This window comes from Erpetoichthys calabaricus, chromosome 5, assembly GCF_900747795.2.
Source record: "Erpetoichthys calabaricus chromosome 5, fErpCal1.3, whole genome shotgun sequence".
In the NCBI taxonomy this organism is placed as follows: Eukaryota; Metazoa; Chordata; class Cladistia; order Polypteriformes; family Polypteridae; genus Erpetoichthys; species Erpetoichthys calabaricus.
Genome location: NC_041398.2, coordinates 193,692,287 through 193,719,619, shown reverse-complemented (window position 1 = coordinate 193,719,619; position 27,333 = coordinate 193,692,287). Strand labels below are relative to the sequence as shown.

Genomic DNA, 27,333 nt, shown 5'->3' with positions numbered 1-27,333 from the left:
ACTAATGAGAACATCTGGGAGGTACAACAAATTGTGTATGAAAAACATTTACAGACTGTTGATAGCATTGCTGAAAAACACTAAACACACATGAAGCACAAATTAATAAAATGCTTGTCACTGTTTAATACCATCTATCAATGGTAATTGAAATTTAAATGAAAAAAATAATCCTGGAATTTCATTGCCTACCACATCAATGCTTTTAACAGTGATGTCTGTATTAGAGTATATATGATAACCTTTCTTTGTACTTGTTGTTAAATCTGTTCTGCAGATCTGGACCTTTATATGAAGATTTAAGACATTGTGTGAGCTTAGAATTTTTTTATCATTTGATGATACTGAAAGGGATGATATTGTGCAGCTATATTACTTGTAGGATCAAAACTTTGTGATCATATCACCCCAATTTCAGCATCTCGCCACTGTCTTCAATTTCTATTTAGAATACATTTTAAAAAGTTATTGATTATTTATATCAGTTCTTGTATATGTCAGTGAATTCTTTGGCTGTTCCAAAGTTTAGATCAAACACCAAAGGTGATTAAAGCATTTTCTGTGATGACATCCAGAGTTTGCAGCAGTTTACTGCTAGGCATTAGATCAGTGGATGCAGTGGCAACTTTTATTTTCTTATTAAATACCTACTGTACTTTTAGCGTTTAGCCTTCTTAAACGTGCTTGATTTTTAATTGCAATTATTTTAAACGTTTTATTGTCTTTTCCTTAGCATCGTTTAAAACCAATGATTTTATGTTAACTTATTTTGTTTCTGGTATACAGTATGTGTTCATAGTAAAGCACTTTGGTCAGGACAACTTGAAAAGTGCTGTATAAATGAAGATTATGATTATTAATATTTTTCAGGTAAAGAAAACAAACATGTGACAGTACATGTGATGGTAATTATCCAATAATGACCCTATAAACCTATAGATAGAGTTGTTATATCACTACTCATAACACCCATTTTCCATTGCTTCAACAACAGCAAACTTAGACCATACCTCATATGAATGTCATTTACTACAGTGTATTTCAATCAGCTGAATGCACATTTTTATGCAATAAAATTACATTTTTTTGCAAATGTTGCTGAATGCATTTTCAGAAGTGCACATAAGCCAACTTTTTCACAGTAAGTTCCTGTCTTTCTTATCTTTGCTCAATTAGTGTTGTGAGAGTTGGAGTAAAGTTATGAGACACACTTTTCAACAAAGGACCTTCAGAATGAAGATAGCCATGTCGAATTTGGTCATTTTTTAAATGCCTCTCCTCTTGTCCAATACACTAGATATATCTGAATGCTGCAGACAATAACCACTATGATGGGATTATAAAATAATGCATTTTGTATACTAATACTATGCTTCCTTCTACCTTTTTTTGCTTAGGTTAAAAATTTAAAAGAGGAAAATAAAAAGCTGATAGAAAATTACAATTCTGAAAGAGTTTTGAGAAAAAAGTATTACAACATGTTGGAAGACATGAGAGGTGAAATAAATATATATATATATATATTTTATTTAGAGAAAATCAGACTGTATGCAACATACTGTAGTACTATAATTATATCAAAGGTAATAAAACAAAATAATTCTATTACATACTTACTCAAACTATTCACAATATATGAGCATTATTAAGAGAAAATATATCGCCACTTTTTTTCTGTAAAAATTAAAATATTGCAGTTAATAATCTTCTCTAATCAGAGCATAAATCGATTATGTAAAGATTTTCTTTTAAAATCATTGTGCAATGCATTTTAGAATTTTTTGATTATATAGGCTGTTACATTTTAATAGTATTCTGTCCTTAAAACCTTCATTAATTTTTATCATGCTTGTAATTTCAGTTTTCTTTTTCTGAGTTGACAATCATGCAGTATTCTGTCCAGTCTATATATTCTCCTTATAGGATTTTCTGTTAAATTTAATTTTGCTTTCTTACATCAGTCTTTTTAAGTAATAGTTTTTTCTTCTGTCTTTTCCATTACTCAAATCTCAGTATACCAATTCCAAAATCTGCTTATAACATTCTATCATTTTATGGTTTTCTTTTCCAGTGCATAGCTGAAAAATCAATTCAAATAGTTCCATTTTTTCTTAGGATTATTTTTACTTTTCCAAGAGTAATATGTAATTCATTTTCTAGTATTTGAAAATGTTTTCCAATGATATACGCTTATTTATTTATTTTTTTTGTTAAGGAAAAATCAGAGTATTCTGCCGTATACGTCCTTTGGATAAATCTGAAGTAGCTCGTGGAAGTAAATGTGTTATTACTTGTCCCGATGAGTACACGGTAACTGTGGACAGCACCCGTGGGCTCAAGGAGTTCCAGTTTGACAAAGTTTTTAATGGCACGAGCATGCAAGATGAAGTTTTTGAGGATACAAGCAGGTACACTGAAATCCATAAATACAACAATTCTGAGTTCAGGATATTTCATATTTAGGTGGAGTGGTTGCTCTGAGGCTAGGGATCTGCACTGGCAATCGGAAGGTTGCCGGTTTGAATCCCGTAAGTGACAATAGGGACTCTGCTCTGTTGGGCCCTTGAGCAAGGCCCTTAACCTACAATTGCTGAGTGCTTTGAGTAATGATAAAAGTGCTATATAAATGCAAAGAATTATTATTATTATTATTATTTACATGCTGCAACAGGCAATGAAATTCCTACCTATGTACCTATTTTCCAGTAGAAAACAAATTAATCTTACTCATTTCTATTTAGAATGAACATTAGGACTCATTTGGCTTTGACTGTTAGTGCTCATTAAAAGTATTAGTCTAGCTTAACAGGTAAAACCTATCAGTATCTCCAAAAGCAGAATAGAGCAAATGAATCCCAGTCATAAAAGAGACAGATGAACAAAATGAAATCTGAGACAAAATTCTGCAGTTGACTGATACAGATAATGAAGGCTTGCTTATTTCAGTGAGACTGATGATGAGCTGATTGAATGGTCCAATTTAAAAAAAATATATTCTCTGGTCAGCAAAGCACAGTGCAAGGACTGTTTTTCATTAGTCATCCCAATGATAAACTAAGTAAGTTAATAAAACTGAGTTTAAATTACCTGTCCCGCCAGAGATTTATGCATCTGGATTTTTTTGTGCATATGAACATTTCTGCTTTTGTCCGTACGGCATGTTATAGTGTGAATTCTATGCACAGCATTATACGTGAGGCCCCTGGATATTATCAAAAAAATTGCAATAATAAAAGAGAAACGGGAAAGGTACAAAACTGATATTTAAAAATTCTTGGCAAGAAGCAATGCTGAACCAGATAACATTATAAACCTGTCTCTCTCAGATCATCTGACACTGCTACTCTGAATCTATAATACTGCAAATTTTGAATGTGGCTAGAGAAGAACAAAAATGTGGCTTAGAGAAGAACAAAAATGCAAATGATGTGAAATAACACAAGAATAACAACTTCAGCTCTTCATGATCCTGAAATGGATTCATTGAATTTTAGAAATCGGTTCGTATCATATAGATACTGGAATATAAAAGTACTGTCCATATGGGATTATATTTTAAGAACCTTGCTGATTTTGGTTAGAAGAGATTGATTTAACCTTTAAAATTTGCTTTTATGTCAAGTAGTCCAAAATAAGTGAAAGCAAGATAAAAAAAAATGAACAGATGTTTAATGCAGTGGAGTGTGTTAAACTTTTTGTTTTGTTGGGGTGTGTCATTTCTGCAGCTTTTAGATGTTGTGCATGCGATTGCCATACAATAGGCAAAGGATGTCTTAATGTCTAAAAACTCATTTGACATTACACTTATGTATGGGGACTTAATATATTTGTAAGTTATTGATGTCTATTGTACAAAATAGTAACAATAAATACATTTTTAAAATTGCCAGTGTAAAATTATTAATCCATTTTTTAAACCTTTGGTCCTGTTGATGGCTATGAATGACCCAAAGTGTCACTTTAAACAGGACTGAAACATTTAGGCCACTTACTATCACTGGCTAAGCTGATAGCTTGTTTATGAACTATAAAAAGCATCTAGAGTGGGAGGTACTCACACTTTATATAACTAAAATCCTACTTATGTTTATAATTATTTTACATGTAACTAATTTATCAATAGGCTAATCCAATCAGCTGTGGATGGCTATAATGTCTGTATTTTTGCCTATGGACAAACTGGCTCTGGAAAGACATTTACGATGATAGGTGACAAAGATCTGAGCAATCCAGGAGTTATGCCAAGAGCTTTTAAGAGGATGTTTCAGATTATTGATGAGAACCAATCAAAGTCAGACTTTAAGGTAAGAACGTTACATGCTTCTCAAAATATGAAGAAAACGTGAGTACTTTGGTAAACAATAGTGTTTGGTGAGTAAAGAAACATTTCTACTAATTTTACATTACAGCCACTGTAAAATATGCTAAAATGATGTCTTACTCTTAATAATTAAGAAAGGAATGGTAAGGTAAGGTTTGATATTTGTATGAGTTAGAACGTTAGAAAAATTGTGACAGGAACAGGCCATTCAGCTTAATGAGCTCACCCATCATCTTCACCTAGATTTTCCAAAATAAAATTAATTTGAGATTACTTCATAATTTATTCCATGTGTCTATGGTTCTTTGTGTGAAGAAAAAACAACTTGTTGTTTGTACATTTTAAAAATTGTACCATGTGATGCACTGGCATTCCATTCAGGATTCAATGTCTTTTTGTTCCGCCTTTGAGTTATGTGCAGGTTCATCAAAAACCCAGATAGGAAAAAGTAGTTTCTTTGTAATTAATATACTTTGCAAGTAACATGAAATTAAATTCCTCCGATTGTGCATAGGTTTGGTCAAGATATATTACTGTACATCTAACAATTCTTATATTATTATATACTATCATATACTAGTGTTTTAAATATGTTGTGTGTATGAAATAATTAAACTTACCATACATGTGCTATAAGTCTGAGAAACACGCATTTACAAATTACAGCCATAAACTTGTTATAGTCAATAGTAATTAGTGCTGCTGCTCACAGTTCCAGGAGAGACCAGTTTTCAATCTTGCTTCTGTCAATTTCAATTTCTGTATGAAGTTTGCTTTTCTTCTGCAGCTTCATGTGTAAAACTTTGCTTAGATTCCTTACTAAAATTGTGCTTATGCTCAATCAGTAAAATTGGCATAGACCAAGGGCATCGAACTCCAGGCCTGGAGGGCCGCAGTGGCTGCAGGTTTTCATTCTAACCATTTTCTTAATTAGTGACCACTTTTTGCTGCTAATTAACTTCTTTAGCCTTCATTTTAATTAACTTGACTCAGAACCCTTAGTATTTTCTTTTTCCTTAATTAGCAGCCAAACAATAATGAGACACAAAACAAGCCGCCACACGAGCAGCTCACCTGTGCCCATCACACAATATCTGAAAATTAAGAAAAGTGAAGATCTCAGTAAGGTTGATCTCTCAGGTCACCAAAACATTTTGACAATGTTCTTAGAAAAAACAGAAAAATCAACAGTTCTGGAAATGTCTGCTGTGGCGGAATAAGAGTAGCAACAGGCCATGGAATTAAAAAACAAGTTTAATTAACAGCAAGAATCTGCTTCTCATTAAGAAACTGGTTGGAGTGAAATTGGTTGGAGTTTGAAATCCCAGTTTAGTTGGTCATCTGTTTGCTCGTTTCATGTCTCATTTCTGTCTGGCTGTCATTTAATGAAGAAAGGAATAAATTCAGAGGGCTGAATCCTTAAAAACAGGGCAATTAAAATGAAAGGAAAACAAATTTAATTAGCAGTAGAAACTGGTCACTGATTAGGAAAAGGGTTAGAATGAAAAACTGCAGCCACTGCGGCCCTCCAGGCCCGGAGTTTGACACCCCTGGCATAGACACAGAAAAAAAATCTGGTTTATAAATTCATATGTATATCATGTGCCACACTAAGTTCTTTTATAAATCTCAAATCAACTCAAAACTTAAAGCAAAATAGAGAAATTATACTTACTTGCATTCAGGGCAGTGGACAAGAGACAAGGCATCTATGTTTCAATGGAGGTGTCCTTTGTAGAATTCAGTTGTAAAGCCGTAAGGCTGAAATGACAGAGTCATCCTTGGGTTAGTCTTTCTGTTGTTGATCGCCACTTCAGGAGAGTGCGATTAGTCAATAAACTGAACAGAATTTTCCTGCTGTTTTAGATATACCAGCAACTTCATTGGTAAGCCTCTCTTTCATTAGCAGAATATCTTTTCTCCAGAGTGTTAGTTTCTAGCTGAAGTACTGTACGTCACAGGAAAGATGTCATCCTTGACATTCTGTGACAGTACCACTCCCAGTTCTACTTTATGTCTGTTTGGAAATTTAAAAAGGCCAGAGAAGCCTGGTATCCTCAATACAGGGGATGAAAACTAAACAGTCTTCATATCAGGGTGCCTATGCCTGAGGAGTTTAAACCACAGTTTAGAAGCCTGTTAACTCAACAAAACAGTAGACCTCTTGGAGAGTGATGAAGTATAAAACTTCAATAATAGCCCTAAATACCCTGAAAAGCTTACATTTTCCTTTTGGTATTGGTTCTTGGCCATGCCATTCCTTAGGGAAATATTTTTCAAAGTGGGGTCTGTGATACATGATAGAATAACTGGTAACATTTGTCAGTTTGATTACTTGGTGTACTAGATTTCCTTGTTTTCTTTATTCTCTGTTTCAATTATTTTTAAAAATCATCATGAGACATCTAATTAGAATGTATAAAATAATGTTTATCAAACAAAGCGAAGAAGCGTTAAACAACACACTAACTTTCCAGACAGTGAGACCGCGTGTTCATGAGGAGGTGGAGAAGGCGTCGATGGCATCATATCCTACAAACACCGTTTTCCAACAGCCAATCAAAATCCAACTAGCTGTCACCCTGTGCTGCTCTGCCCTGTGCATCAGCTTTTAAAGGAGAATATATTAATCCAGAGGACTGAACTTTTAAGTCCTCTTGCACTAAGCAAAAGCACACAAGCTTACATTTGTGCCAGTCACTTCCATAATGTCCAGAGTCAATAAATATCACTGGGCAGATTCACGTCACTCATTTTGTATATATACTGGTGTCAATCACATGACCGTCAATCACTCATTACTCTGCTTTGCTCAGTCGCACTGAAGCTAGTTAGCTACTCTGAGAAAAATAAAAACTTTCAAGTAACAGATAGCTTCTTGGAACAAGTGTCTACTTTGTCAAGTGAAAATAAGCCAGCTTCATCTAAAAAAGGAAAATATGATGACATTTTTACAGAGTTTGGCTTAGTGAGTCTTTAACGTCAGCACTGACTGCTATTAAGACAAAGAACAGGGCATGCTTGCATCTGAAGGATGATATAAGAGTTTGCATATCATCTATCACACCCAGAATTGAGAAACTATGCAGAAAGAGACAAGTGCACCCTTCTTACTAATTTACCTGGTATATAATCATTGAAAATATATAGACAATTTCTCAAAGTCAGAAAATATTTGTTCCACTTGGGCGTGAAAGACACTGTTGCTACACTTTTAACTCATAAATATGGTAAAGTCTTAATTGTTTATCAACACAGTAAAAAATTAAATACAGTAACTGACTCTATGGTGGAGATTCCTCATCCTTCTTTTGCTTTACTCCTATGCAGGTTTGGATGATTGTCTTGTACCTCCATTTATATATATGATTACCCCTATGATATACTTTCTGATCCACAATCCACAGAAATGGGGCATCATGGGAGAAGTGAAGTGATCATTTCTAGGTCAGCTTGCATTGAATGAAAAAAATATTTGACCACCTGGCTTTTCCTTTCACAGGTATCTGCTTATATGTTGGAACTCTACAATGATCGTCTATTGGATCTATTTGTACATCCAAATGAGTCATTTAATAAGAAGACTGAAATCAAGAAAGATAAAAAGGGTCTTGTGTTTGTTCAGGGGCCAGAAATTAAAGAAGCATCTAGTGCAGAGGAGCTTTTTGCCCTGTTTGAACAAGGCTGCAGCAACAGACATATTGCTGCCACAAGTATGTAACAAGCGTTATTGTTTTTTATTGCCCAAATCTATATGTACTTTGCATGTGGCCATACAGTTTGTGGGTTTAGAACAATATGTTGTTACCACAGAAAGCAAAAATCCAAATTTTGGTTGTGATGTTTATACTATTTCATTTTTTTTCTGTTTATTAACACTGTTGAACAGATTTAACATTAGCGTGTTTTTTCCTGCCTTATGCTAGATGCTGCACAGATTAAATGGATCTGAAAATATTACAGTATTTCCATCCATTTTCAAATGGGTTTAAATCAATTATTAAATAAAATTAGGAGGTTGAGTCCGTCCAGACAGCAACAGAAACAAGACAGGAACCACCCATGGATAACACTCAAGTGTTCACAGATAAGACTCGTGAGCAAAGGCATTCTTGTTCTTACTAGACCAGTCCGACTATTTAAAGATGCCAATTAACTATCACTCAATCCAGGGCAATGGAACTATAAAACAGTCAGGCTAATTACTGAGTCAACAAGAGTGTAGACAATACTGGTCTTCTTTCAAGTTGAGGAAAAATCTTTAAACAATACAACAGTCAATGTGCTATTACCATACCACATTTTTTATTAGGTTCTTGCCAATCTAGGTGTACAAATTTAAACTAAGTATTTTATGGATTATTTTTGAAAGCAATTGTAAGGGAAATATTTATACCTGAGTGTTTATGAGTCATTATACTACTCTTTTTTTTTTTTTTACAGGAATGAATGCTGAAAGCTCACGGTCCCATTTAATCATTGGGGTCCTAATTGAAAGCACTAACCTCACCAATGGAAGCATAACTTACGGAAAGCTGAGTCTTGTTGATTTAGCAGGAAGTGAAAGGGCTGCAAAAACTGGAGCAAAATTTGAGCAGCTGAAGGTCTCATCTATATGTATATAAATTGAACAAAAACACTGTTTCCCATTTAGATAACAAGCTGAAATTTGGAAGGATGGTACATCTAGGGTAGTAGGTAGCCTCTAAGAAAGAACGTTTTGATATATCAATATTTAGAGGTAAAACCCCCCAAAAAGTACATACCCCAAAATCTTAAAAATGCCTTGATGGATTTGTATTGAAATTTGGTGACATTATAGAAAAAAAATTATCTGACATGTTTTTTACTTTTTAATCGATATTAATTAATATTATGCTAACATACATGATCTCGGCTGTGTTGAGAGCATGCTTTACATAATCGAAGGATGCAGAGGAAACGATTAACGAGCTACGCCAATAGCACCAGTAACTAATAGGGTGACTGGATGACTGAAGGTGGGACAGTGTCCTGAACAGGAAAAAAGAGACATGATCACATTGTAAAATGGAAAAGTGAAACTTTGGCAAAGCTCAGGGAAGAAGCAAACCTCAATGATTAGCAAGTACTGTTTTTTGCTGTTGACTGCTACTCTTAGAAACATTGTGTCTCTCATTTTGGTTATCCATTCCGCTCTGTTGGCCCCCAGTTGCAGTGTTGAAACTAGCACTCTTAGATCACAGTGCTACAAACTCAAAAAGAGAGAAACACCAGTCTTAGATAGTGGAGCTTGAATTTCTTATTTGGAAGCCATAGAAACTGTGGTGACACTTGTAGCTAATGCACATACGGTTTTGGCATTTTTGTAGATCCACTTCATGCAATGCTTTGCATATACATTTACATCCGCAGGCATTAAAGGGGGACAACATACAGGTGACATTTTTTTCTTGTTAGGTACATTTTTCTTGCTTTCTTTCAAATTTCATAAATGTATCAAAGTCCATTCCAATCCAAATCAGTCACTTAAGCAACTGCTTCATGGTACTTGATGAAGAAGTTGCACTCAGTATTAAGGCACAAGTGGACCTTGCAGACCCTGCAGATCATGTTTGACCTCAAGATGTCCCCCTTCCTGCTCCAGTATTTGTAGGTCTGGCCGTTGGTATAGAAAGGTGCATGGAGCAGGGACAGGTCAAACTGCATAGAATCATCTGAGGTGTGGATGCTGCATCACTGGACAGGCTTGGGGACATCATAAGATGTTCTGGGGCTGCCTGGGCTGAGCTTCTTCGAGGGTGAGACGTGACTGCTTTCTTGCTGCTGGCACCCCTGAGCTCTTTAGTAACAGACAATCCATAGCAACAGCTTTGCAGTCCCACCTGTAGACAACAGAGACATCAGTTGCATATGCAAACATCCACATGTACCATCTCTTGGATTTCATGGAGGTATGGTAGAGGGGTCCAGCATGTCGCTCTTGTCCACGCCACCCCCCATATTGGCATTGTAGCTTTTGAAGACAGCAGGGCAGTTCACATATTCCTTCCTCTTGGCAACACTGCAGTACCAGCAGACTGAGGACATGGGCTACACCCCCATATCTGTTGACTGCAGAGTGATAATCTTATTGTCCTTCCACCTGAGGGCCAGGATCCATTCGTCACTGGCAATATAGTCGCACGTACCATGAGGGACAGGATTCTTCTCCATTTCCTTGATGGACTTGATTGGAGGCTTGCCTATTCTGTTGTCCCAGGTTGTCCCTGTGTACCTGCAGTTCTTGTCCTTGAGGTACCACACTATCTCCAGGCTGGTTAAGAAGTTGGCTGTGGTGGTGGAGGAGAACATGGACGGAAACTATCTGGCTGGTGGCACCCATGGCTTTAGTTCAGGCATTAGGGGGACACTGTGGGCCTGCAGAATAGTCTTCCCCTGGTATAGCACCATGTCATGAATGAAGCCATCCTCAAAAGCCCTGGCAAACAACTTGAAGCCCCATTTATCTGGCTTGTTCTTGATGTACAGCATCAGGCTGCCAGGTCTCTTGTCTTTGTAGGCAACCATGACCTCATCCACAGACTGCTTGGGGGTCTGTGGCTCACTCCTGAAGGCTTAAATCAGGAGGCCAATCAGTGGCTGGATCTTTAAAAATCAGTCAATGGTGGCAGGGATCTAGGTTTTATCAGCATGAACCTCTTAGGTGAAGGTGGTGTTGAGGTCCTTTTGGGTTGCATATAAATTGGCCTGGTACGTTAAATGCTTGAAGATTTGGGGGCCAAAGAACCTGCTGAAGTACTTGAATGGAGTTGTAACAAAGTCAGGGGGAGAGTGCAGGTATTCAGGCAGAGCTGGGTTGTCCAGGTCAACCTTTTCTTAGGTGGTTAGCCTGGCTGCTGGCTTCCTCTTCTTGATAGGCCTCTTGGCTTGTGGTGCCGGCTGGTCTTTGTCCTCATGCTCATCATCATTTTCATCCTCATCCTCAAGCACCTCTACTGCAGGGTGCATGCACTTCCTCATGTCACTTGGGCCCAGAGTGGCCAGGTTGTAGGTGGGTGGGATGAATTCAGGGTCTGCCACATTTTTGTCTTCTTCCTTGGACCCTTCATTGTCACAGACGGTGGGGTGGGCTGGCACAACAGCAGTCTCCCTCTTTCCGTAAAAGAGCCACATAGATGGCTGCAAAAGAAAACAGTATGTTTATGAGTCAATATCAAGCTCACTTTGAGTTATTAGTGAAGGAAAACAGTAAAGTGTAGAAATCCTATGCAAATAACACCATTCTCAACATTTAGCACAACTATTCAATCATATAATGTGCAAGTTTCATCAACTTACCATTGTTATCTTCAATGTTAGGACTGTAGGTGTGGGAGTAGATAGGAGTGCACAGCCATACTTTGCATATTCCAGAATAACATGGAAGTTTGAAATGCTGGGGCCACTGCTGATTTATCAGATTCCAAGATGTCTCTCAATGTGACGTAGCCTAATCTTCACTGATTGTCTGGTAGAAATCCATGTGGTTCTAGGACTTCACAGAGAGGCATGGGGAAGGGCTCATTTTGGATGTCCATTGAAGTTACCAAATATGGTTATTTGCCCAATACATTGAATGTAATTTATTTATTGGAGAATTAATTCTGATTTAGCATAGCATGCTGCCAGGATACATTTTGACCTGCACTATTCAAAAGAGGACAAAGTGGGTTGGCTACAGTTATTAAAGAATGGTCTGTTGTGGATGAGTGTGTGACTGTGATGAGTGCACATTCCTTCTAGATATACTTCATCCCTGCCAGAATACACCATGGCTCCTTCAGTTCTAATGATGGAACATTCTCAAATCCTAGGAGAATTTAAATGATACAACCCAAAAGAATTTTCTTTTGTAACTGAGAACCCAAAATGCTTAATTGCTTTTGTAACTATACTGTATATGTTAATCCATACTTCTAATTATAGATAACATTTTCTATATTATTATAATAACAATATAGAGGTAACACTTTAGGTACTGCAAAAATGTATCTAATACTTATTTACTGTTATGTAACAAGACCTTAACATACACTTGTTTGGGTGTTCATAACGCAAACAAAGCATCAATAAAGTGTGTAATTCATCTCCGCAATGTGACCAAATAATAAAACGTCACTTTAGAATGACATGAGGTGGCGTAACTGAGACACATTTCTCTTGATTTTACATACTTAGTATAAGACCTGTGAGTCCTTCATATTAACAAGTAATTTTAGTGTCATGACAACATGCCACACTCCACATCTATTTATGTTTCATAAGTGTTATGAAGGCCAAAAGAATAAGAGTAAATGAGCAATAGATGCAGTTTTGTAATATCTAAACTAAAAATGTTACCAATATAGAAAATGTAACCTCATCTGTTTTTCCAAGTGAGGGAAATGGTTTAATATTAGAAAATAAAACTTAAAAAGCTTTCCCCACTCTAGACAGGATGCTTGAGATGGATGAAAGTAAATTGATTAAGTATAAAGGAAAGCAAGAACACAACAGAGGAAGACAGAGTGAATGCTAATAAATAGACCAACATATTGTTAGCTAGGGTTAAATCTGAAATTCTTACCTACATACTGCTCAGAGGGTAGATGAATTTAATATAAATTAAATGTTATGATGTTTTTCCAACATTAAAGTCACAGTATGTTGACGTATTTAGCTGATGTTAATACAAAGAAAAGAGCTCTCTGGCTTATATTCAAAAAATACATTTTGAAGAATTTGAAGGACATTTAGTGACAAGCTTCAACCATCTATATTGGGAGGACCCCCATTTCTTTAAAGTACTCATTTGTCTACTTTTCTATGAATTATAGGAAGCAAACTCCATCAATAAGTCGCTAAGTGCTCTGAGTGATGTCATCTTTGCCCTTTCAACTGAGCAGTCATTTATACCGTATCGCAATAACAAACTGACTCAGCTCATGCAAGACTCCCTGGGAGGAAATGCAAAAACACTTATGTTTGTCAACATCTCTCCAGCAGACTACAATGCAGAAGAAACTATCATTTCACTGGTGTAAGTGGTTTTAAAAAGAGATGTCTTCACTGCATGCACTAATTTGTGAAACTGAATTCAGAAATTCACATTATGTAACAATAACACGTACAAATAAAAATATTCCCATTAATTACTAGGTCTTGTAATTGTACATTCTGATCACTGCCCTGACATAAATTTGTAGTAAGAGTCTGACTTATTGATATACGAAGTAACACAATTCAAGGGGCACTGCACCTTAAAAGTAACCTGTAATTATAAGAATGTTAAAGTGATTTTAAAAAGTGCATCATAAGGTAAATAAATGTTAAAAGTATAAAAGTAAAAATTATTTCCAGTAGTGTGCAACTTTTTCTCAGAATAATGTCAATATGGATACGTTCACAAACATTTAGTATAATATGGTGTTATGAACATTACGTGCTGTAATAAAGCAATGTTAACTGAAATGCTGTTTTTCTGTATGTCTTCAGCTATGCCACACGTGTTAAGGCAATAACCAATAATGCTGTGAAAAATATTGAAAGTAAGGAAATCGCTCGGCTTAAAGAGGTATGTATGGTCTGTAATGTTTTACATTTTGGTAATAAATTATAGGGACAACAGAATTAACTATTACTGTATCTAAAAATAGAAGCTGCTCATTTGTTCACCAGAATAAAATTTTGTGGCTTTACAAAACTTATTTTAATTGTAACCATTTTATATCAAATACCATCCCAAGGCACTTTACTAGAATGGATAAATTATACAGCTTTATTTTTGTAGCATCACAGCTACATAAAGCAAAGCAACACATACAATTTGTTTTTCTTTTTCTCAGTCTTACCATAATCAGCTGACAAATTCAGAGACATCCTGAACTGAGATAATGTCAAGTATTTAAGTCACATTTGTCTGAGAAAACTGGATTACTTGTAAAAAAAAATCAGACATTATACAAAAATCAGAACTGAGTCAGCTTTAGCTGTAGTAAGAACATTTGTTTAAAAGTTTTGTGTCTAAAAAAATTGTTTTTGCCTGAGCTACTGCTTTCTTTTTTTTAAAAAAAACAATGGCACAGTAAAATTTGTATGAAAAGGTTAAACTGCAATTCTTCTGTATTTGATGACTTAAAACTGGACAATAGTCGATTTGAGTTTGGACACACATCTGGTATTCTCATCAATTAAAATCACTTCTTTTTCATAAGCAAACTGCAACTCCCAGCTCATACAAACTTAATTTCCTTATCCAAGACTCTCCAATTTATGATAGTAAGTTAAATGACTTATAAAGTTATAAGATGGAAAAAGAAATTGATCCGGTATTCTAATGGGTTATGAGTGAACACCACAATTTCTGTTGTACTATTTGTGTCACAGTGTTAAATTTGAAATTATAACCTCAAATACATCCATTAAGGTAATATGGAAAGCAGAATATATGAAGTATGTAGACTTTGTACATTCAAATACCCGATCAACATGCAACATGTCAGTTCAGATTTGTATATATACAATGTTTATTTATTTATTTATTTTTATTTCTATAGCACATTTCAAACAAAGGATGTAGGTCAAAGTGTTTTATAAGACGTCAAAGAAAATGTTACAAGAAAAGAAAAAACAATTAAAAATAGATAAAAGAAGAATTATAAACGTAATATCATTATCTAACAATTTCTGTTGTACTAATTGTGTCACATTGTTAATTTTGAACACCATATAATCTCATATACATCCATTAAACTAATATGAAAAGTAAAAGATATGAAGTATGTAGCCTTTATACATTCAAATGCCAAAATTTTACATTACATTCCCTTTGCCATGTCAGGTCTTATAAAGACTTGTGGTGCCCGGTGGGCATCCATGCCTGGCCGGGACACCCAGGAGGAGTGGAGGAGGGCTTGTGCCTCCTCCAGGACACAAGGGGGCGTCCTCCCTGGTGGCTTTGGGGACCACGGGTACGGAGCTTGGAAGCTCAACCCTGTAGGGGCCCGTGGTCACCGCCAGGGGGTGCCCCGATGCCTTGGGAATGTTGGACTTCAGTACTTCCGCCACACTGGGAAGTGCTGGGGGGAAGAGAGATGGAGACACCCGGTGGACTTCCGGTTTCACCGCTGGAGCTTCCGCCACACAGGGGTGTGGCTACAGGCCCTCAGGATGCAGCTGGAGCCCATCCGGGGTGAATAAAAGGGGCCGCCTCCCTCCAGTCAGGAGCAAGAGTCGGGAGGAAGAAGGACAAAGCTTGGTGGAGAGGAGTGGAGGCGGACTAGAGACAGTACGAGGCATTGTGTTGTGGCCAAGGACTCAAGGGGTGATTGGTGCTGCGGCACTGGGTTGTGTGCACTACTATATTGTAAATAAACGTGCGTTGGGTGAAACTATGACGTCTACCTGTCTGTGTCCGGGCTGTTCCCCACAGACTACATTGGGACAGTCAGTTGCTTCCTTATGTCACAGTGTGGCATAGATGTCAGAGATCAGCAAGTTGATTGGAACCTTTCTCTACTTTGTGGCTGTAGTTACATATCAGCTAGTGTAGTTTTTGTTGCATGTAGATAAGAATTAAAAAGTGCAAAATATTCTTGCTCATCTCACATTTTTCTCAGAGCCTACAAAACATGAAGGTTTTCTTGGGCCTTTTTAAATATGATTTCAGTGTAGTAGTAGTAGTAGTAGTAGTAGTAGTAGTAGTAGTAGTAGTAGAAGTATAATAATATAAGAGTCACATGTAGTTAATACGGTGAAAGCCTTCCTTTCATGTCCAATCCACATGTAACATGTCAGCACTAGAATTTTACATTCAGATTTGTATATATACAATGTTTGTTTTTTTGTTGTTTTTCTTATTTCTATAGCACATTTCAAACAAAAGATGTAGCTCAAAGTGCTTTACAAGATGTCAAAGAAAAAGTTACAAGAAAAGAACAAACAGTTAAAAATAGACAAAAAAAGAAACTGATAAATATGGCATTTTCTAACCTGCTTAATCCAGACCAGACTCGTGCTTGGCTAGAACCTATCCCAACTAGCATAGGGTGCAAGGTAGGAACAAACTCTGGACATGTCACCAGTCCATTGCACAGCAGACACACAGCACACACACATACACACACACACACACACGCACACACACACACGCACACACACTATGGCCAATTACAGCTTCACCACAAACTTCTAACAAGGATTCAACCAGAGTTAAATTAAGACAGTGTAAAGATTTGTATTTTGTGTACCAAAATTTGATGAGACACATGAAATACAGCTGCAAAGGGGTTTCCATTTTAGGTATAACAAATACTCAATTTTTTGCCACTAGACGTAAAATTTCCAGTTTAACTTTAGTCAATAAAAAAAGAAGTAATAAATTGAAGCATATTGCAGTATTAAATTATCATTTAATGTATGTAAAACATAAAAATACTTACAGTAAGTATTTAACATTATGACCCAAGAATCCATGTAATATTGTAGAATAGTGTCTCTGACAATTCAAATCCCAGTTGCTACGAGACTAAGCTCACAAATAGATGCATGAGGCAGAGATCTATAACCCAAGGAGAAATATTTTCCATTTGTGTTCCAAAAATGCTGATCAACTCCTACGTCTAAATTTAATTTAATGTTTTTTTTGTTATATTGATTTTCAAGGATTAAGGCCACTTATTCAGATCTGTCCTCTTAATTTTGTTTGCAGCCACAATGTTGGATGTTGTTAGTTGTCTGATTAACGTAGTTTCTGAATTGTTTAAACTGTGCAGTGGTCTGCTTCTGATAATTATTTTTTCTGGTTGCTAATGGAAATATACAAGCTAGCATATATATGCTCTAGAATTAGTGGATATTTTAGTTTGAACAGACACTCATTTTTAATACTGGAGCTGAATGATGTCAAAAGTTTGAGAAAAGTTGTAAAAAGAAGACTTCAAGAAATTGGCAAAGATATTCAGGAACATTCAAGTGAGAGACTAGGGCTGACTTTTATCAACGGTACTCTTTGAAGAGAGTTGTTAAAACATACGTTAAAAAAAAAAACAGAAACAAGCTGTAGGATTGAAAATGTATAAAGTGAGTAGAAATTGAAACATGAGTAGAAAGGAGTATTTGACGTGTCTGTGTTGGTCGTGATGGCTGCACAACGAAAATGACATCAGTTGTGGGGACATGCCCCCTGAAATGGCTCAGGCACATTACTTTTTTGCTTTGCACTGCACACAGAATATTTCCACCGCAAATGGCAAAATTCAAGGAGTTTCTTGGGACAGAAGTGAGGCGATAAAGCCACCTGTATGATTCCTTACTCTGAGACCACAAAGATGCTCAAATGACAATAAATTAATGGAAGGAAACTGCAAATAGCACTGCACAAAATGAAGTAGTATGTGAGAAGACATGGACACTCTGCATTCTACCCTTTTTCGCTTAAAGCCAGTAATAACTGGCATATCTCTTCTTCCTTCAGCATAGTCTCATTGAAAATAGCCATCTTTTGCTGAACAATAATGTATTCACTTCCTATGCTGTAAAATTGTTAGGGACACATTAACCAAACACCTACTTCCACCTGACTAGGAAAATATTAGCAAACCATCTGAAGTGGCCCCCACAAGAATAAATGCATTTTGGTTGCTGACAGTACTCACTAGTGATTTTATGTAAGATGTTGTTGCTTTGAAACATGCGTCGAATAATATAATAAGCATGCAATGAGTTTCAGATGTTCAACCTTATCAATGACGTGTGAAGCCTTCAGACTTCAGTAGTATTAATAATAGTAGCACACTACTCAAAGCAGTAAATACAGGGAGAACCCAGGCTCAAACTTTTGATTATGAGGCAGCAGTTCTTACCTCTGCACCAGCTAAGTAGATGTGTCTTCTTTATGTCGATTGATATTTGGTCTTCGGTTTTTATATATGGGCAACAACATGTAAATTGAATAATTTCTTTTCTTTGGTTATATTCTTGAATAATAGTGTACATTACCATATAGAGTGAAGAGCAGCTTATAGGATGCTATGCAAAAACTAGTACACAAGATGTCAGCTGGCTTTGTATGACTGGGAAGGCAATGAGAAAAAGCAAAAAGAGAATGGGATCAAAAAGGAGATAATAATGAAATACCACTTAACTGTATCTGAAATAAATAAGAAACATGAATAGATAACTAATGCCTACACCAAGTAGTCTCCAGTAATAATTGCTTAATTAGCTGTTTTGTTTACGCATGTTTTTCAGCCTTTGAAAATATACTGGAAAATTGCAATAATGCTATAATTAAGAGTACAATTTATTTTAAGAATAAATGCATAATTAATGGGAAATGTTTAGATAAATAATATTTTCAAAAAATAGTATTACTGATCAAAACGTTTGTTTCAAATATATAAATGGCTTCGAGTATTATATACTGCTCAGAAAAATGAAAGGAACACTTTTTAATCAGAGTTTAGCATCAAGTCAATGAAATGTCTGGGCTATTGATCTGGTCAGGTACCAGAGGGGGTTGTTAATCAGTTTCAGCTGCTTTGGTGTTAATGAAATTAACAACTGGTGCACTAGTGGGGCAACAATGAGACGACCCCCAAAACAAGAATGGTTTAACAGGTGGAGGTCACTGACATTTTTCCCTCCTCGTCTTTTCTGACTGTTTTTTCACTAGTTTTGTATTTGGCTATGGTCAGTGTCACTACTGGTAGCATGAGGCAATACCTGGACCCTACAGAGTTTGCACAGGTAGTCCAACTTCTCCAGGATAGCACATCAATACGTACCATTGCCGGAAGGTTTGCTGTGTCTCCCAGCATGGTCTCAAGGGCATGGAGAAGATTCCAGGAGACAGGCAGTTACTCTAGGAGAGCTGGACAGGGCCGTAGAAGGTCCTTAACCCATCAGCAGGACCGGTATCTGCTCCTTTGGGCAAGGAGGAACAGGATGAACACTACCAGCCCTACAAAATGACCTCCAGAAGGCCACTGGTGTGAATGTCTCTGACCAAACAATCAGAAACAAACTTCATGAGGGTGGCCTGAGGGCCCGACGTCCTGTAGTGGGCCCTGTGCTCACTGCCTGGCATCATGGAGCTCAATTGGCATTTGCCATAGAATACCAGAATTGGCAGGTCCACCACCGGCACCTTGTGCTTTTCACAGATGACAGCAGGTTCACCCTGAGCACATGTGAGAGACGTTAAACGGTCTGAAGAAGCCGTGGAGAATGCTATGCTGCCTGTAACATTGTTCAGCATGATCAGTTTTGTGGTGGGTCAGCGATGAGGAGGCATATCCATGTAGGGATGCACAGAGCTCTACAGGCTAGACAGTGGCACCTTGACTGCTATTAGGTATTGGGATGAAATCCTTGGACCCATTGTCAGACCCTATTATGCTGATGCAGTGGGTCCTGGGTTCCTCCTGGTGCACGACAATGCCCGGCCTCATGTGGCAAGAGTATGCAAGCAGTTCCTGGAGGATGAAGGAATTGATACCATTGATTTCTCCCCACGCTCGCCTGACCTAAATCCAATAGAACACCTCTGGGACATTATGTTTCAGTCCATCCGACGCTGCCAGGTTGCACCTCAGACTGTCCAGGAGCTCAGTGATGCCCTGGTCCAGATATGGTAGGAGATTCCCCCAGGACATCATCCGTCATCTCATTAGGAGCATGCCCCAACGTTGTCAGGCATGCATACAAGCACATGGTGGGCCAGACAAACTACTAAGTACGATTTGGAGTTACTGCAATGAAATTTTGGCAAAATGGACTAGCCTGCCACATCATGTTTTCACTTTGATTTTCGGGGTGTCTTTGAATTTAGCCCTCTGTAGGTTGATAATGTTCATTTCTATCAAACTATCAAACGATGTGGCATCCTTTCAATCCTAACACATTACCCAATCAATATCAGTAGAGATAGTCAGTATAATTTTTTTCCCATTGAAATCTGATATGATTTCAAAGTGTTCCTTTAATTTTTTTGAACAGTTTATTTACAAATCAAAGAATAACTCACAAATACATTCCTTTTTTCTCCACAGATAATATTAAAAATAAAATCTGGACAATCAGTAGAAGATGACATTTAAGCAATGGAAAATTGTTGCACAATTCTGAGTGTGTTGATGACGTGATTATTTTGATATTGCTGTTTATAATTTATATTATTTTATAGGTCATTAAATAAATTGCTTGTGTTTACTGTTGCCCTGTGTTGTGCAAAAATATGCTTATGAAAATGTTTATACTAATTTATCATATAATTTTTATTTATACTTGGAACTGGATCTTACAGTATAATCTCTGGTATTTTAAGTCGAAAGCGGAAAACTCACGCTATTGGTACAAGGGATTATGATATGCTAATGCCCACCTAAGAGAGTAACCACAGAGCACACTGACATTTTTTTTAATGTGGGTGCGGCAATGTGCTGTGTCAGCATTGCTCCTAACCTCTCTATTGTGCCTACGTGACCACACAGTAATACCTGAACGATTCCGAAGCAATGTTTGTACTGTTTTGTGTTTTTTGTATCTCACACCCTTATACACCTTTATCGTAAGTGTATCCCTTATCTATGATGGAGCGTTTGATCAGAAGAATATATAAAGCTGGTTTTACTGTAAATAAAACATTGAAGTGACGAAAAAAATTGGTAACTGCGCTGCTGCAACAAAATTCGATGTGTCTGAGAGACTGGTACGAGATTGAAGGAAGCAAGAAGATGTTAAGAAAAAATGTTTCACATTTTTGAATGGGCATATGAGTCGGGGTATGATTTTATGATCGATTTTTCGTAATTTGAAAGTATACCAGGGTCGTGGGGGGCTGAAGCCTATCCCAGCAAGCACTTGGCACAAGGCAGGAACAATCCCTTGGACAGGGCTGTAGTCCATGGCATATATGAAAACAACTTAACAATTTCTCATCACAGTACAGAGGAGTGCTAACTTTAACTGCAAAGACAATGACAAAACCAAAGCTTACACAGCTTCTACAAAATCCAACATGCAATCTGACTTTGCTGCAGAAGCTGGCAATAGAAAAATGGTTAGTTTATTATATTATTATGCAATTTAATTTTGCATTCCAATTATCAAAAAACGAGCATACCTAAGAAAAACAGCGGATTTTAATCACCTTGAAGAGATCTGTGCTTGTATTTATCAAGTATCTTAGAATAACTCCTTGGAATTGCATTAAAAGTCTGTCTAGGATAAGAATTTGTCCTACCCCAGAGTAGGACATGAGAAGTTCTTATGAAGCATCCCTCACTGACTCCAAGCGGGAAGTAGTAGCTCATGTTTCAGAAAGAACGATTTTATGATTTTACAACACCCTGAACTGCAAAATGGCACTTGTTTTGTGACATTTTGTAGTTTTCTAATAATAATGCTAAGACTTCACCAAAAATATAATAGTAATAATATTCAAAGTAATAGAAGAAGGAGGAAAACCTAATAAGGTAGGTGTTATTGTGCTAAGCAGCATATTATTCTTTCCAATCTGCAACAAAATCAAGAAAGGATACAGTAATGTGCACCAAAAGGGGAAGACCAAAAACACACATGACTAATGAGAATAAGGCCCGATAGCGGGCGGGTTTATTTAAGAATGAATGATCCACAACTGTACTTTCAGAAGAATCACCTTCCTGCTTTTATGGCCATGGGAAATGGCTTGTAAAGTAATTAGCCACAACTATATTTATGCTTTTCTGAAGTTGTATTCATTCTTGCAGTGTTCTAGAGACATGTTCTGTGCCTGTCTCCATAATCCCCCCCACCCCACCCCAATTTTCCATGAGGCTGCATGTATCTAATGCCCAGCGAGTCTCTGTCTGCCTTCCATGAACTTTCCCAGGCTTGTAAAATGTAACATGAATGTTCTAGATCAGCAAATCTGTGTGACTTTTTTCTTTTTCAACTCACAATGTAATCTTAAGATGTGAGACTTTTTTTAGCCTGTTTTCCCCAATTTCATACTTAATGGATGGGAAAGGCAGATGATTATTTCCCAAAAAGAGAAGAAAGAGAAGGATGTCATTATCTAAAATACACAATTTTAATGGATTATTACTATGGGTGCAATAAACAATTTTTTAAAAAGTGTAAGAAAGACGGATTCAACAGAGAATTTTGGTATTAGTGCAAAGACTCTGGATGATATGTTCTCAAGGAGGAGCAGTCAATATCAAAATAAAACATCGCCATTAATGGACGATTAATACATGATAAAAGCATATATTTTGTACATTAATTTGCAGAAAGGAATGATCAAGCATTTGACTGGCATACAATGGGGGTGGTTTTAATTTTACTTTCCAATAGTGCTCATTACTGTTTCTAACACTGTACCAGTGCACTATTCATAATCTATTTCTGACCACATTTTAAATATTTACTTTAACAAAACTTTGAAAGGTTTGCATCCCTAAGAGGTGCCTCATTATGGAAAATCCATGTTTTAGGATATTTCTTGCTTTTTTTGCTAGTCTTTGTAAAGCTCATTTTTTACCCCTAGTTGGTAATCACTCTAATAATCAAAGTACAGACACACAGACTAAGACTATTATAAATAAGGATAGAATATTGTCTTCATATACTTTCAGTAGTAGCTTTCACAAGCTACCTGACCGGGACCAGGAAATAGGCAGCGTGAAAATAAAACATTAAGGCAGTGGAAGTAAAAAAAAACAGAAGTTTTATGACAACAGGTTCTTGGAAAAATGAAATTCTAATGCAGGATTATATACGGTCCACACAAAAAAATAAAAATAAATGAAAATAATACATCAAATACTTCAAGTAGATGAATAGTTCTATGTATATGGGAAAAAACAAGCAAGCAAACAAAAATACAGCTTTACCTCCAAAGGAAATAGTCTTAATCCTGGGTAAAAAATACACTACCTTAATACTATTTGAAAAATAAGGTGCTGATGCAGTCTTAAACAATCTAGTTCCTCAACATCCAGAAAACTCAGGAGCCTGCACTGACTAATATGACTCAATTACACTCCATTGAAGCAGCCAGCCACTCTCTCCCTACTGATTGGTCAGCCCATCTCTCAGTGAACACTATACCTTTAAAACTTTCTCCTCCCTCAACCCTTATAAAGACAATGCCATTTCCCTCTAGAACTATCCTGCAGCTGGGAGGAACTAACTGCATGCTCCAAAGGAGAGAACACCTTCTGCAACCTGAAACAATACCACCAAATACCCAATACCACCAAATGCAAACAATAAAAACAAAAATAATCTTTCTTTTCTTAATATACAGTTTCAATAAAGCAAACGTAAAGAAAATCGTTAAACCAAAAAATAAACTCAATACCCATATTCAACCAAAGCACCATGTTTAAAATTGTATCTTGACTTATGCTTGTGTCTTTGTTTACAAGAAGCCAGCCGGAGAATGCATAACTACGGTGACCCAGTCATTCACAGATGACCAACAGCAAGGGATTTAATTTAAATATCTTTGCTCTGCTTTTCCGGTGGCTGGAAATGCATTGTTTAAATTTGTCATTGTGTTGCTGTGTGTGTAGAATTGTGCGAGTTACAGCTGTGTGTGTTGCTTTGGGTACACGTCTCTGTATCACACACACCCCCACTGACACTCTCGATGTTCTTGATGCAAGATGAATAATCAGCCACTCAGTTCTGAACCCCGGGGACATACTTAACTTCAAACTTGTATGGTTCTAATGACAAATACCACTTGCAGACCCTGGCATTGAAATCTCTCATACATGCCAACCATTGTAATGCACGATGGTCTGACTTGATGATAAACGGGTGTTCTAAAAGGTAGAACTTTATTGAGTCCACCACCTACTTAATAGCCAAAGCTTCTTTTTCTACAGTGACATACTTTGTTTCCCAGGGGAGTAACTTATGGCTTATACAAACAATTGGGTGTCTATGCGCGCCCTCATCCTCTAATAGACCCTCTCCCGAAGCATTTCTTTGTAGATGAAACGGTAAGCTATAATCTGGACATTTCAAAACAGGAACTTTGCGAATTACATTTATCAAATTTTCAAAAGATTTCTCACATTTATCAGTCTAATGCACTTTTTTTGGCCCACCTTGTGGAGAATGTTAGTCAGAGGAATGCCCAGTTCTGAACACTGGGGAGCGAACATTCTGTACCATCCGACTAGTCCTAGAAAAGACCAAACCTGCTTCTTCATAGTTGTCCTGTGACAATCCCGAACAGCAGAAACTTTATCCACTTGTGGCCTGTTTTCTCTTCTGCCTATGGTGTACTCTAGGTATCACACTTCTTTCCGAACTAGCACACATTTCCTGGGATTCACCACTAGTCCTGCTTGTTTGAGCCTGTTAAAAATATCTGCAAGATGACACACATAATCATTCCAAGAATTATTATATATTATAATGTTATCTTATCTAAAACAATGTCCACAAGCCTCCAAACGTTGGCAGCTGCACCATGCAGTCCAAAGGGCATCACATTAAAGTGAAACAAACCACCATGTGCCTTGAATGCTTTGAGTGGCTTTGCTTCTTTGGTCATGGGCAACTGCCACTATCCTTTGCACAAGTCTAGCGTGGTTAGAAACTTTGAAGGATCAAGATTTTCAATCAGTTCATCCACCCTAGGCATGGGATAAAGATCTAATGATGAAAATGCATTTAGTTTATAAAAGCAAAACCTAATCTGCCCATCCTTTTTTGGCACAAATACGATGGGACTGCACCACTCACTCATTGATGCTTCAACAATCCCAAGTCAGATCGTGGCCTGCAGTTCCTCCCAAAGGGTCTGATGCAAACGTGTTGGAACCCTACTGCATGTCTGTCGGACTGGACCAAGAGAGGTAAGTAAAATATTGTGTTCAATCAAGTTAGTCCTATCAGGTATCTCTCCAAACTTCTCTGGTACAACATCCTTAATTTCCCCTTGTCTCCAGCTCTGGTTGGCAGACTTGAGAGGTTGTCTCTAAACTGCTTGAGTAGCTCCTTTTCATCATGAACTCTGTGATTGAAAAGCTGAATCCCAGTATTAGCCTTTTAGTTACATTCTTTTAACAGATTAATATGCAAAAATCTGTCATTGATAGTGAGGTGTCAGGCATGAAAACCTCATAGTTCAACTGACCCTTTTGTGCTATTATTTCATAGGCACCCTGCACTTAGCTAGTTGACTGTTTGTAGAAGTAGGTAATAACAATAAAACATTTTGTCCAGGTTTTTAGGTTTGGTTTTAAGAAGCTTGATCATACCAATGTTTTTGCTTTTGTTGTGCTTGGGCCACATTGCCTTTTACAAATTGAGACACTGGTGCAAGTTTACCTCATTTTAATTATACTCCGCAGAGTTACCATTTTCAAGTGCCACCTTTATGTGCAAAAGTTCGCTGATGACACTGCTATCGTGGGCTGTATCAGGAATGGGCTGGAGGAGGAGTATAGGGACCTAATCAATGACTTTGTTAAATGGTCCGACTCAAACCACCTACACCTGAACACCAGCAAAACCAAGGAGCTGGTGGTGGATTTTAGGAGGCCCAGACCCCTCATAGACCCAGTGATCATCAAAGGTGACTGTGTGCAGATGGTGCAGACCTATAAATATCTGGGAGTGCAGCTGGATGATAAATTAGACTGGACTGCCAATACTGATGCGCTGTGCAAGAAAGGACAAAGCCGGTTATACTTCCTTAGAAGGCTGGCTTCCTTCAACATCTGCAATAAGATGCTGCAGATGTTCTATCACACAGTTGTGGCGAGCGCCCTCTTCTACGCAGTGGTGTGCTGGGGAGGCAGCATTAAGAGGAAAGACGCCTCACGCCTGGACAAACTGGTGAGGAAGGCAGGCTCTATTGTTGGCATGGAGCTGGACAGTTTAACATCTGTGGCAGAGCGAAGGGCGCTCAGCAGGCTCCTATCAATTATGGAGAATCCACTGCATCCACTAAATAATGTCATCTCCAGACAGAAGAGCAGCTTCAGCGACAGACTGCTGTCACTGTCCTGCTCCACAGACAGACTGAGGAGATCGTTCCTCCCCCAAACTATGCGACTCTTTAATTCCACCAGGGGGGGTAAACGTTAATATTTAACATTATACATAGTTATTGTCTGTTTTTTTCACCTGTATTATTATCATTCTTTAATTTAATATTATTTATTGTATCAATATGCTGCTGCTGAAGAATGTGAATTTCCCATCGGGATTAATAAAGTATCTATCTATCTATCTATCTATCTATCTATCTATCTATCTATCTATCTATCTATCTATCTATCTATCTATCTATCTATCTATCTATCTATCTATCTATCTATCTATCTATCTATCTATCTAATGCAGCCAATGCTCCTCATATGTAGCATCAATAAACCAGCTCAAATGGAGAGTGTCCCTTAGATGCTTGAGGAACTTCTCTGCAAGCAAAAGGAGGGTAACGAAGCCATTGGTTCCTGTCAGCTCCTGTTTCAGATACACATTTCCTCAACATTTGCTTCATTGTCACACTGAAGTGCTCAATGAAGCCATTGGTTTGCTGGTGGTAAAGTGTGGTTCTCAGTCCCTTATTCCAGCTTAATCAATTAGGTTACTCCCTGCACCATTATCATTTCCCCGGGAATGCCTACTTGAGAAAACTGTTGCACTAGGGCATTCACTACCTGCATGGATTTAATCTTCTCTAAAATAAATGCTTTAGGATATCTAATAGCATAGTTGCAAAGGATCAGAATGTACAGTACTTGTGTCAATGCCTGCTCTTCTATCACAGGCAATGGTATCAAAGATGTCCAGTCTCCCTTATTTACACCCCCTACCAATTGATATTCTAAATAGTTCTTGCAATGACTGGCTACGTCCTTGGACCAACTTTGCCAATAAAAATGTTTGGTAACCCGGTTTGCTCTTTTTGTTTGCCCCAAGTGACTGGCCCATGGGATATCATGTCCCATTTGTAAGACCATGTCCATATAACCTTTGCTTACACTAACTGCTTG

The 27,333-nt window shown here is 37.3% G+C and overlaps 1 protein-coding gene across 1 annotated transcript; it reads left to right on the top strand.

The window, feature by feature from the left end:
- Nucleotides 1-1,408: 1,408 nt before the first annotated feature.
- On the top strand, nt 1,409-18,446 carry si:dkey-96l17.6 (uncharacterized). Its single transcript, XM_051928571.1, has 8 exons — nt 1,409-1,497; nt 2,216-2,408; nt 4,124-4,304; nt 7,824-8,034; nt 8,765-8,925; nt 13,159-13,361; nt 13,817-13,895; nt 18,327-18,446. The coding sequence occupies exons 1-8, from the start codon at nt 1,479-1,481 to the stop codon at nt 18,444-18,446; spliced, it is 1,167 nt and encodes a 388-aa protein (XP_051784531.1). The 5' UTR covers nt 1,409-1,478.
- Nucleotides 18,447-27,333: the final 8,887 nt, after the last annotated feature.